Source organism: Sprattus sprattus, assembly GCF_963457725.1.
Source record: "Sprattus sprattus genome assembly, chromosome: 5".
Taxonomy (NCBI): Eukaryota; Metazoa; Chordata; class Actinopteri; order Clupeiformes; family Clupeidae; genus Sprattus; species Sprattus sprattus.
In genome coordinates, this window is record NC_137924.1 from 12,367,470 (window position 1) to 12,380,410 (window position 12,941).

General features: G+C 44.6%; 1 protein-coding gene across 1 annotated transcript in view; it reads right to left on the reverse strand.

The window, feature by feature from the left end:
* The window catches only part of pde11a (phosphodiesterase 11a), a gene marked incomplete at both ends in the record, with an annotated part of 38,204 nt that overhangs the window by 12,036 nt on the left and 13,227 nt on the right, over positions 1 to 12,941 (reverse strand). The window contains 7 exons of the mRNA XM_080838847.1: positions 1,546 to 1,638; positions 4,146 to 4,238; positions 4,743 to 4,810; positions 6,778 to 6,853; positions 7,215 to 7,347; positions 10,463 to 10,527; positions 10,797 to 10,937. Of these exons, the coding sequence (XP_080694973.1) occupies positions 1,546 to 1,638; positions 4,146 to 4,238; positions 4,743 to 4,810; positions 6,778 to 6,853; positions 7,215 to 7,347; positions 10,463 to 10,527; positions 10,797 to 10,937 (669 nt within the window). The remainder of the gene's footprint in view (positions 1 to 1,545; positions 1,639 to 4,145; positions 4,239 to 4,742; positions 4,811 to 6,777; positions 6,854 to 7,214; positions 7,348 to 10,462; positions 10,528 to 10,796; positions 10,938 to 12,941) is intronic.

Consider the following 12,941-nt stretch of genomic DNA (forward strand, 5'->3'; position numbering starts at 1 on the left):
TAATGTATAGATACAGTACAGAATGTGCTAATGAGAGGTCTAAAGATAGCACTAAACAGACAGTACAGAAGGAACAAGAGGGAATTATCTGTGAATTGAGTGCTGCTGCCCTTGTTTGCTGACGTCACAGACAAATCTAATAGAGGATATCATTAGCGACTCTTGTTTGGATCCGGAGAGACTGCTAACCAAACACACCAAACCACACATTTGGCTGTATGGAGCCAGAATGATGATAAGGCCATTCCCATGTAAAACTGAAGTATAGCACATTCTGAGAGATGATTATTAAATACAGAACTGAATGATCAATAGCTATGGCATCTTTCCAGAGAAAATGAGTATAGGCTTTTCAGCATGCTATTAAGGACCAAAGCAATAACTCAAACCAGTCATTTTCACTACTATGAGAAATATTTACAACTACAAATTAATTGCCATTTTAATACGAGGTGATGATTTTGATCAAATTGATTTTCCAGTCCCTCATCTCCCCCCCGCCTCTGCAGGGCCAGAGAAGGAGTGTGCAGGCTGCGCTGCTCTCCTCCCGTGCGCGCGCGTGCGTTTGCAGGGGAAATGTTTGCCTTTTCAGGGCAGCGAGTTCACCGAGCCGAGAAGGCGACATCTCGCCTTGTTGAAAGGCTGCCGAGGCTGCTGCTCCGGTGACATTTACAGTGCTGCACGCTCACGGAGAGCATGCTCAGAGCGCCGCGGGTTTGTAGGCCAGTTATGAAAGAAGGGGTGGTGGTGGGGAAGGGGGGGGGGGGGGGGGGGCTGTGCATGGAGCACACAGTGCCAGAGGAGGAGAGGAGACAAGACGAGAGGAGGGGAGAGGAGAGGAGAGGAGAGGAGAGAGAGGAGAGGAGAGGAGAGGGAGAGAGGAAAGGAGAGGAGAGGATGGGAGGAGGAGAGGAGGGAGAGGAGAGGAGGGGAGAAGAGAGGAGAGAGAGGAGAGGAGAGGAGAGGAGAGGTCCAGTGCACATATGCAGAGGGCTTTGCTGCTTCCAGGGTACTGTAATGACCTGGGCTATTTATTGATGCACAGTTTAGCATGAAAATCATTCTTGAGACTGCGGTCTTATATGATGGATGCGGCCAGCCTTTGACAGGCATAATAAACAGTTTAATGACTGCACGATGAATAAATAATGCAATGACAATGATTAGGTATTGAATAGACCTATTTAAAATGCCAGTGTTCAGTAGATTTATAATAATGGATGTTCTTTTAAGGTCAATGCACATATTTTCCATTGAGTGTTATTTTAAAATGTGTTGGTTAAAACGTAAACAAATGAGCAAGTCTTTCTGAAGTATTTATAAATTGAAGGGTTAGGCAATTTTCAGAATTATTTCTCATTAAAGAAGTGCATTAAAGAAATCAATGCATCCAGCAGGTGCAGGTGCAACTAAACTGCAAGCTTTATTTTCAGTGGGTTTCTTGCGCTACTAATTGGGTCATTACTTCAGGAGGAAACAGTGTCTTGTGCAGTGGAGGCCCATTAAAACAGATCATTACATTTTCCAGGAAAGTATGCTTCCTACAGTAAATGGAGAATGTCTCTTCTTCCCACTCATATCCTTTACCTTAAATTTGTCAACTTCTGTCTTGGAACAGGTGGCATGATATGACAGGACCTGTGAGAGAACAACAAAGTCGGTTTGTTCAGAACTCATGCAATTATTACAAATAACCACATAGTTTTGTAATAAAGTACCTTCATATAATGCAAAGTAGCATAGCATACATAGTAAACAGCATAATGAGCCCATTACAAGATCAGAAACACAAAACAAACAACACAAATGCGATACCACAAACATTCAACATGAAGGCATGCTGAATTGAGCACTGAAGTGAACTGACTACTGTAAATATAGATATATATAAAAATGTGAATCAACATAATACCAGTTAACCAACTTACACTGGATTTCACTGAACTGAACTGCCACTCTGCTCACCTTCACGCCTGTATTTCTCATGACAACAAAGCTACTTATCTGCAATAAGGCAGCACTGCCTCCTCTCATCTGATACACTCATCTTCATGACCCACTTATTCATTTCCGCTTTATGAGCAACTCCAGTTAATGAGAGGAGATGTTGAGTCCCTCTTTCGGCTCCGGAATGTTCCGTACTCACAGACTGGAGTGGCCAGGGAGATGGAAGTGTCAGTATGGATTGAGTTTCCCGGCCTCTGTCATACCCATTAAGAAAGTACTTTGGCCCTTTCCCACTCCCTTATTTGATAAGAAGTCATGTTTATTCAGCACCACCCGTGGCAACACAGCTGCCTAAAGACACAGCCTCTCTAGAACATCCCAGGACTATTCAGATACAGACGGAGGCAGCCATCCCAGGACTATTCAGATATAGACAGAGGCAGACAGAAAGAGGGCAGGAATCCAAGGGGAAACTGCTTAAAAGAGGTAAGTAATGAAGATATTAAAGGAGTCCTAATAGAGTACCCATAACTTGTTGAATGCCAGGTAGTTTACTGTACGCAGAAGTCTCAGAGTCTGAGTGAGTTGAACAAAAATGTTCAAATAGTAATATTCCTTCCAAATGGTTCAGTTATATAGACATTGTAATAGTTCCTGAGCATAATGCTGTACCCATTACTGTTGACGTGCCTGGCTACTGAAAATGTCTCAGATGCTAGGTGCTCAACAAAACAAGTTGCTAATGTTCTTTCAGTTCCACCCCTGTAGAGTTGCAGTTTTGCAGGACATGCTGTTAACAGTAGCTTTAGCTGAGGTAATTGTGATTTTAAAGACATTAAATAAAAATACATTCAGATGAACCACACTTTGGTGACTCTTTTAGAAGAAAGTCTGTCCGGCCATACTACATGATTTTATTTGTATATGTTTTGTCAACATTTTTGACAGATGGATGTTAGCAGCAGTGAAATTATTTCAATTATTTTTGGAAAATCTGAAGGTGTATTTTATGAAACACTTTACATGTGATTACAGAAGTAAATCCGTGGATTTGTAATGAATGGTGTCATTTATAGTGATTATTTATAAATAACATTAATGTTACTATGGTTTTGAGCTTAATAATCAATTTTAGAGAATCAATTTTAACCACACAACCTCTATTATCTTTGACAAAGAAAAGACTTACGCGTCACCCATGACAGGTACAAATAGCTGAGCATGGAAGCCTGCTAAGAGACCTGAGAGCGTTAGCACTAGCTGCACTGCACTGATGTCAGACCTGCTTAGAGACCTGAGAGCGTTAGCACTAGCTGCACTGCACTGATGTCAGACCTGCTTAGAGACCTGAGAGCGTTAGCACTAGCTGCACTGCACTGATGTCAGACCTGCTCAGAGACCTGAGAGCGTTAGCACTAGCTGCACTGCACTGATGTCCTTCGAGAAATATGGCCGCCCCCACATTAATAATCGAACTAGCCTTTGTCGGAGGTACTGAAAGGCATCCTTCATCTCCTCCCTCCCACAGCATGTTCACCAGATCCTCAACACTAAAGGGAGCGCTAAAGCCCTCCTCACCAACCACTGACGGAGGGCCACATCACTGGCTTTCAAACGTCTGTGAAAGAACAGCCAGGCAGAATCAGTGAAGATAGAGGGGGGGGGGGGGGAGGGCTGAGATACTAGGTAAGAGGATACTTGTCTTCCAACGACGGTGAGGATAAAGACAGGGCAGATAGATAGAAGAGTAGAAACGAGAGAGGGAGGTTTGTGGGAGGGACACCTGATGGTGTCAGTGGCCTGGCTGTGTCAGAGCCCACACGCCGTCACAGCCACAGCCACAGTCACAAACAACTCCCCAGCTCATTCAGCCAACAACAACTTACACATACAGACACACACACACACACACAACACACACACACACACACACACACACACACACACACACACACACACACACACACACACACACACACACACACACACACACACACACACACACACACAGTATACACCACACCAGCCACGCTAACACCCCTCTGCACTGAGCACTCACAGGCTTTTTGAGACTTCCTCGTGATTCAACACCTCAGCAGCGCAAAAGATTTGCACTCACTTTGCCGTTACTATGTGAGAAATGAACAACAGCGAGGGGGAAAAGAAACGACACGTCAGAGGAGGCGTTTTGTTCTTACGTCCAGGGCCACGGACTGCTTGGCCCACGACTTCTTCACTTGGTCATACATGATGGTGTTGTTGATGCCGAGGCCGCAGAAGATGACAAAGGCCTGTGAGGGAATGGAACACACTGTTATGGCGACTCGCTGAAGGCCAGCGCGGGTGAGAAAGAGACTTCACTGGCAAGCCAGAGTGTGGGGACAGGATGTGCTTCATCACGTTACTACCACACACATACACACGCACACACACACACACACGGACACAAATACACACGGACACAAATACACACATACAACCACATACACACACACGCACACACACATACACACAAACACACACACAGACACAAATACACACACACAACCACATACAAACACACGCACACACACATACACACAAACACACACACACACACACTTGCAAACAAGAGCACTCATTAGTACACCCCTGTGCCCTGACAGACTGCAAATATTGTATGACCTTTTTTTCTCTCTCTGGCACAGCAGGAGTTCTATGGCGTCCCTCTCATCTGGGACGGTGAATTTGTCTGCACTAAGCATTTTGTGATATTGTAAAAAGATTTTTAAAAAAGATGATGTCATGCTGCATACCTCAAAGAGCCTCTGGTCTGCATCATCAAATGGCTTTCCATCCAGTCTGTTCAGCACCTGAGCAACACCTGCATCAAACAGACCAGCCAGTGACACAGGTCAATGTGTGTGTGTGTGTGTGTGTGTGTGTGTGTGTGTGTGTGTGTGTGTGTGTGTGTGTGTGTGTGTGTGTGTGTGTGTATGTGTGTGTGTGTGCATTTCATCCCCCACCCATATCGCTCCTGAAGCTAGAGGTAAAGCTATGATCTCGGGTAGATAATTAAGTCTGACTTGACGGCACCTTTACACACACTCACACACACACACGCACACACACACACACGCACACACACACTCACACACACCCACACACGCACACCAGTGCTGCTCTCTAAGCCCCAATTAGCTCCAAATCCCACCCACACATTCATTAAAGTCATTGATAAAACAATGCACAGGTCCGCTTGGCTGCGCCTGTGATGGGAACGCCAGGGCTCCACTGACACGACTTTGTGCCATAAATTACACATTCACAAAGGGCTGCTGCTGCTGTTCACACTTGCCTCCCCTTGTGCCATCTCCATATGACACTCCTTTTGGATTATTTTGGAGACTTTTGTTGTGAACGGGGACATGAAAGCAAAGGTGTTAACTCCCGCTGCTCACGCAGTGTAATCCTTTTTTAATCTCTAGTTCGGGGTCATGTCAATGTCGGCAGAGGAGTTCAGTCTGTACCCAGAAGTCTTTGTGTTTTCAAAGTCCTCAGCACTGGCTGGGAGCCAGTAAGCACAGGCACACTGCCCCCCCCTACCCCCCCCCCCCCCCCCCCCCCCATTGGTTTTATCTACTAATTAAAAAATCAAGGACTTTGCTGATAAGGCTAATTGATAGTTGATAGAAAGACCCTGTTTTTATAGCCACTGGGAGGTTAGGCTCGCGAGCAAATATCCAGATGGAAGCAATCCGAAGATAGGTCTCATTGTTCATAGTCATGAGTGAAAGATGAACACAGAGAACGTCATTTGCTCAAAAAAAAAAAAAAAAAAAGGCCAGCCTTGAACACCTAACCTTTGTGAATGTTCCCTGAAGCCTATTCAGAGCAGAGTGCCATGAGGAGGCCATGCGGGCAGGAAGGAGGCTACAAGGATTCCTGCTTCCTCCACCTTGACGCGTGGGCAGAGGAAATCAGCCTTTTCAATGGACTCAAATCCTTGACTCCATGTATTTTACAGCACGCTGTTGTGTGCTCAAAATGGCTTTCACTCTGGGCCCTGATAGATTCCTCCCACACACTGATACATATCCACACAGACACAAGCCTCTGTATTTCTTCCCTCTCTCTCTCTCACTCTCTCTCTCTATCTCTCTCTTTTTTACTTTCTTACACACATATACATATCACTATGACACACATTCTCTCTTCTCTCTCTCTCTCTCTCTCTCTCTCTCTCTCTCTCTCTCTCTCTTACACTAACACAAACACACACACTCAAACACTGTGTTGTGTCTCCCTGTTGCCCCCCTGGCTGCTGAGCTCCTGCTTGGAGGCAGCAGTGGCTGAGCTCCCGGTGCCTATGCTGTTCCGTTTGCACTCAAACAAAACTAATGACTCGGAGAGTCAAATCTCAGAGGGCCTGAGCCTAGGTGCTAGCACTGGCTCTCTCTCCAATATCCAGCACCAACAAGCAGGCCTGTGATCAATGATTTATCAGAGTGTAAGGCTACCCGGGGTCCGAGGCTCATGCTCTAACTGAGAATGATGCTGGACTGGACGTCTGTAGCCCTGTGTGAACACGCGCGATTTTAGCAAATTTGGGCTAAATCACACCTGACTGTCACAAATGTTGACAAATGTCCGCAAATGTTCGACAGCCTGACAGATCTAGCGTCTCCAGTATCCCGATGTCAAATGCTCACAGGGCAAAAAGGAATCCAGCAAACGCTCAGATGTCTCTCTGTCAGTCACAGCAGGTCAGTCCACCTAGCCGAGCATCCGTGCATTCGTCGGAGGCGTATTGTGCTAAAGCTAAAAATCTGACAACATTCAGAGGCTTACCTATTATTTGATGGTTGCTGTTCCATATTGGCACACAAAGCACAGAGCGAATGTGGAAGCCGGAGAATTGATCTGCCTAAATCAAAATACAGAGAAACCATATCATGATTCAATGTATAGTACGATGCCTTTTGAGGGGCCACTGAACACATTATCTGTGTGAGAGTCCATGAGTTCACTCAGAACAAAACAAAAATTGATTTAGAGAGAATACTGCTTGGAATCGAACATCAAACCGTAATGATTTATATTTGATGTAATTCATCGTTGTGCCACAACTCACTGAGATCAAAGGCATTATAATATTGAAACATTAATCACACTGTGCTGTCTGTGAGTAATCTGGTTTCTAGACCAACAGAGATTAGTCCTGTTGGTTGCTCTAGGCCTCCTCTATGATATGAACTGCAGCGTACTGCACTGTAAAGGAGTGGTACCTCTGCATCAAAGCGAGGGTCTTGATAGGCGTCGCTGATGTTGACAGGAAGGCCGGTGGAGGCCACCAGCTCAGCGATGCTGTTGTTAATGAGCCAGTCGGAGTAGGAGGACTTCTCCATGCTGTCCTTGAAGCTGCAAATGCAAGGGAGGGAGGGAGGGAGGGAGGGAGGGAGGGAGATGCTGACAATGCATGACATTTTGTTTTACTACTAACAATATAGCAGCACTATCTGTTTGCATAGGCAAAACAAACTAGTGAAACATAAATGCGCCATTTGAATCCTGCCTCTTCAGACTCCCCTGCTGGCACTGAATTAAGAAGACATTAGCTAGTCAGATAAATGTTGTTATTGAAACCGGATTGTAATCAGTTTTAAAACAATAAGAGCAAGGCAAAGCTGAAGCTCTAAAGATACGCCCAGGCTAAATGAACAAACAGGATATGCAATCCATACTATGGTCGTGGTCTGCAAACCTTCACAAAGAGAACACCAAATGCAGTGTTGGTGGAGTATTGTATTGAGTTCCATGATTTGCTACTGGTCAGTATCGAACTCTCCATGTCTAAGCAGCCTCAGGTAACTACCTGTACGCAAACCCCTCCTGCGCCTGCACCTCCTCCCTGGCTGTTTATTTATATTTAATGAACATCTCATGCATTTTTATAAGCCTCCTCAGAGTTAGCTGTGATTGTTGAAACCTCCCCCACCCCCTTCCCTCCTCCTCCACCTGCACCACCCCCGCCTCCCTCATGAAACGCCCACACTCCTTGCTCCTCGCTCCTCGCGCCTCGTAAAAAAGCAGAGCGGCAGAGAGGAACCAAGGCAACAGGTGAGGAGAGGCGCAGGGCAGGAGACAGGAAACCAAGCGAGCTCCAACGATACCCAGCTGGCCACTCTGCTAGACACAAACACACACACACACACACACACACAAACACACACACACACACACACACACACAAACACACACACACACACACAACACACACACACACACACACACACACACACACACACACACACACACACACACACACACACACACACACACACACACACACACACACACACACACAAACACACACACACACACACACACACACACACACACACACACACACACACACACACACACACACACACACACGCATAGCTTGCTTGTAATAGCCGCAGTGGTGTTAACAGAGCAGTTACTGCCTATAATCTCTGCATGGTTCCCTCAGAGAGACCTGAGGCCCGATACACCCATTACATTTCTCTCTTCTCTTCATTTCTCAGCAGCTGTTCCACTCTGCCAGTGTAGTGCGGCAGAACCCCCCCACCACTACCCCTCCCCATGCAGGTCCAGGGGAGCTCTGGAAGGGCAGGCAACATCCTTTCCATTTCTCCATTTAATTAACCACATGTAGGTCCTGCTGAAAAACCACCTGGCATACTTTCATGACGCTGGCATCATTCAAGTTGAATGTAAAGCTTGGTTGATTTAAAATTTGAAATATGACTTTTGGCATTACTGAAGCTTAATAGTGGTAGATCTAGTTATGAAATAATTGGAATTAAAGAATAGCTTTTGAAAACAATATCTTTGGAATAGCTGATTAAACACTCCTGACAAAAAGATAGCAACTACTCAGAGCTTAGCCACATCATGGCTGAACTGTACATATCTGGAACTGTGATGAAGATCCTAGCCTAGACTCAGCCTAAGTCTCAGAGTTACCTGTTTCAGGGTCAGTGTACGGCCATGGAGCGAAAATACCACACACACACGCACACACACGCACGCACGCACGCACACACACACAAACACACACACACACACAGGAAAACTTCAAAGGATACTGTTTGATAGCCCTATGTGGATAATGACTACTGAATCTCCTTTCGAAGTTTCAAGTGTTTACATAGAATCTCATTAGGTCTCTGCATTTGCATTGTAATCGTAATGGCTTCCACTTCAGAGGCACTAGGTATAAATACATGAATGTGATTATATATAAATCGCCTCCACTTCAGAGGCACTAAATGTAAATACAAGTATGGGATTATATATAAATCGCCTCCACTTTAGAGGCACTAGATGTTAATACATTAATGTGATTTTATTTATATAAACACATGAATGTGACTATAAGGGAACATGTTCTGAGATGGCGTGAGGTTGGAGTGGCATTATCAAAGTAGATACATTCAATAAGTAACCTCCTGAGAATTCTTTATTTCACCTTTTTGTTAAATGAATTTCATGTGGCAACTGAATTATACTTGTAATCATATTATATTACAGCCTCCTCCTGTGATTTTGGGTTTAGCATTAGCATATATGAACCACTGTGGCTTCAGAACCATTTGCGACTCGACTGCCGCATTTTTTTACGCGCTGTACCTCATCTCCGGCAGCGGGTCATGGAATAGAGCAATCAAGCTGCTGACGTTTCACTGATTACTGTATCATTCAGCCGTGATGCTTTTTTAATTACTCCTGCAGTGAGCGGGCTTGGGGTGGATGTACCACTTGCTGGGCTCGACGCCATGATCACTCTCATGCTGCTCGTGGTGTCATTTCTTGTAAGCGTGAAACCGGGCACAACATGCCCAGTGCGATCTGCTTCCTGCTCTGACATGCCCGCTCAGCGCTAGAAGCAGAAGAAAGTGGAAATTATGAGACTCTGAGGCACGGCTATCACATCCTGTCCAGAAGGCCGTTTCGAAGAACTGGCGCAAGCAAACCCGCACTTTAAACTGTCACAGCAGGTGGCTTGTGAATTGTTTTTGACACAAGCACCAAACACAAATGCGACATTTTCTTTTTAACATTCTTTTGGAATTCCATACCAAAGAGAGGAAATGTTTTTTTTTAGTTAGGATGTAAATGGATCCTCTTCATTAATGATTAATGGAGGACCTTAATTTCTACATTTAAATATATATCAGAGAGGAGACATCTACAGCAGGGGCTAAATTGGTTTTAAAGCATGTCTGACTGACTCGAGAGTGTCTGCAGATCCAAATCTGACAAGACTCCACTGCAATTTAATATTGAAGAGTGATGGAGACGCATTCGTTTGCTACAGTGAGCAAGCTCAGAGAACCTCAAGGTAGCCTCTCACTGGGGCCTTCTTGCCCTGCTCTTCTTACCCTCATGGTGTTTGGGATGCCAGATGCTTTTAATGTGAATGAAGCCTTTTCATCAGAGACTCCGCAAGCAGAAGGCCTCAAACGAAGCAGCAGCTCCTCTTTCCTACCTGTTCTCTGATTCTGCACTGCACTTGGGTGACAGGAGCTCAAACGACTTTGTGAATTTCACCACCTGCAGAGAGAGAGAGAGAGAGAGAGAGAGAGAACAGAAAGAGAGTAATACAAACAGTAGTACCACACAAGAAGTACCACATAAAAAGGATTTTATTTGGAACAAATGGCCAAGGCATCCCGCATGTTTTATAATTAAATTTGTCACATTCATACAGTAGGAAAGCAAATGGCGTGTGTATTTGCTGCACTGCTGTGTGGGGATGAGAGGTCCGGCTACATGCTCTGTAGGAGTGTGAGGGAGAGGAGGGATGTGTGTGTGTGACGCACGGGAGACTCGATGTCCTCCAGGAGCTGCACGGAGCAGCGCTCGCACTTCAGCAGCGTCTGGGCCCGGTGCATGATCTTCCTCACGATCTTCTCCAGGTCCGTCTGCTCCTCAAACAGGTCGTTCACCACCTCAAGCAGAGCCTAAGTGCAACAGAGAGTCACATAGAGTCATGCAAGTAAAGCAAGCATTGCGTAGACTCCTGCCATCTTCCAAACACCACTTTCTATAGGAAATTAAAAATGCTCATAAGAATTTATGATTCGATGGCAGCCTATTGGACAGAACAGTCATGATCTTTAGTACGACAAGGATGATATAATCCTGCTCTGCCCTGTGGTTTCAGTATAAAAAGGCACTTCATTTAGGGCAACATCAATCTAATAAGCCACTGCAGGGCCATAAAACATGAGTAATGGCACCTGCTATTTTTCTTACTCACACTAATTCCCTTCATCACCGTGTCCTGCCCCCATCTGGGATCAATGTGTGACACGCAGTGGACAGTCTCTCAACGCTTCTGCCGTGATTTACTCTACACAACTTCACAACCCGTCACATGGATTTCCCAGTGCCCCACACCCTCCACACACACACACACACACACACAGACACACGCACACACGTACACACTCACGCACGCGCACGCACGCACGCACACACACACAGTAATACAAAACACATGCTGCATGTCCCCTTTTCCAACCGTTGGGCTTTTTTTCCAGCCTGCACAAGGCTGGAATGTTACAGCATCCTTTTGCCTCACCGTAAAGTATCAGGTAGGCTAGTTTTTTTCCTATGTGTATGTTATGGGGCATTTAAGACAATGTACCACATGATATTTCCCAGCTCTGACTGCATTAATGCATTTGAGCCAAGTATGTGTGATAACTCATCAGTGGATTTTCCTTCTATCTGTTGTGTATCAATACTTTTTTGACACACTGCCTCTTAATGCATCTTCTGCATTTAAAAGGGTTTTGAACCTTTGATATAGTCATGGCCTCTGTTAGTTACAGTGCATGAAATGCCCTGTATTGTTATTCCTAGGCATTTTCTTCTTCTTCTTCTTATTCTTCTTACCTTTTTCTGCGATTAATTCAGCTCGAACCGCTTAACTTACAAACTTCGTTCAAACTTTGTCGCGTAGGTCTTGTGAAGGACACTTATGCTATGTATTTTTCACTTTTCTAAACTTTATACTTTTTAAGATGTTAAATAAAAACCCATAGACTTACATTGGGCCATTATGACATCATAATAGGGTCTTTAAACTGGCTTGCACCTGTGCTTCACTGACACCTGCACCAAATCCAAGGAACCTCTTCTCTGTCCCTCTCAATTTAACTGTAACTAGGAACATTAAGACACCTTCCATTCTCTACTTTTTTTCTCTCCATCTCTCCATCTTTCTCTCTATCCCTCTCAGTCTACTTTCTCTCACACTCAATCTCTCTTCTTCACTCCATTTTTATCTCCTTTTTTAAATATTTTCACTCTCTTTTTCTCTTTATCCAGAGCCACTCTTGTTCACACTTCTTTCCTTTCTTCTTCCACTCTTCTTTCCTTCTTTCACTTTTCTTTCCTTTCTTCACTCTCCTTTCTTCTTTCCTTCTTTCACTCTTCTTTCCTTTCTTCTTTCCTTCTTTCACGCTTCTTTCTTTTCTTCTTTCCTTCTTCAACTATTCTTTCCTTCTTTCACTCTTTTTTCCTTTCTTCACTCTTCTTTCTTTTCTTCTTTCCTTCTTCCACTCTTCTTTCCATCTTCCACTCTTCTTTCCTTCTTTCGCTCTTCTTCCCTTTCTTCTTTCCTTTCTTTTCTTCTTCCTTTCTTAACTTTTGCATTTCATGCACTGGTATTTCCTTCAGGAAATGCATTTTCTAGTTCCATATTCATGTCAAATTGATTCAATTCAATATATGTTTCTGAGTCGGAGCTCTGACAAGTTATGAGCGGTGTCATATATGACAGTATAGGTCAATATAGACGCTATTTTAAACGTCACCCCTCTGCTCCCAGATCGCCAGTATGCTGCCTAAAAACACACACCAGGGCAGAATTATGCCGGCTTTGTTTGGAACAGTGTTAACAAGCAAAGCCGTCATAACGAGGGACTTTCTTAACAGCAATATAGCGGATAATCTCT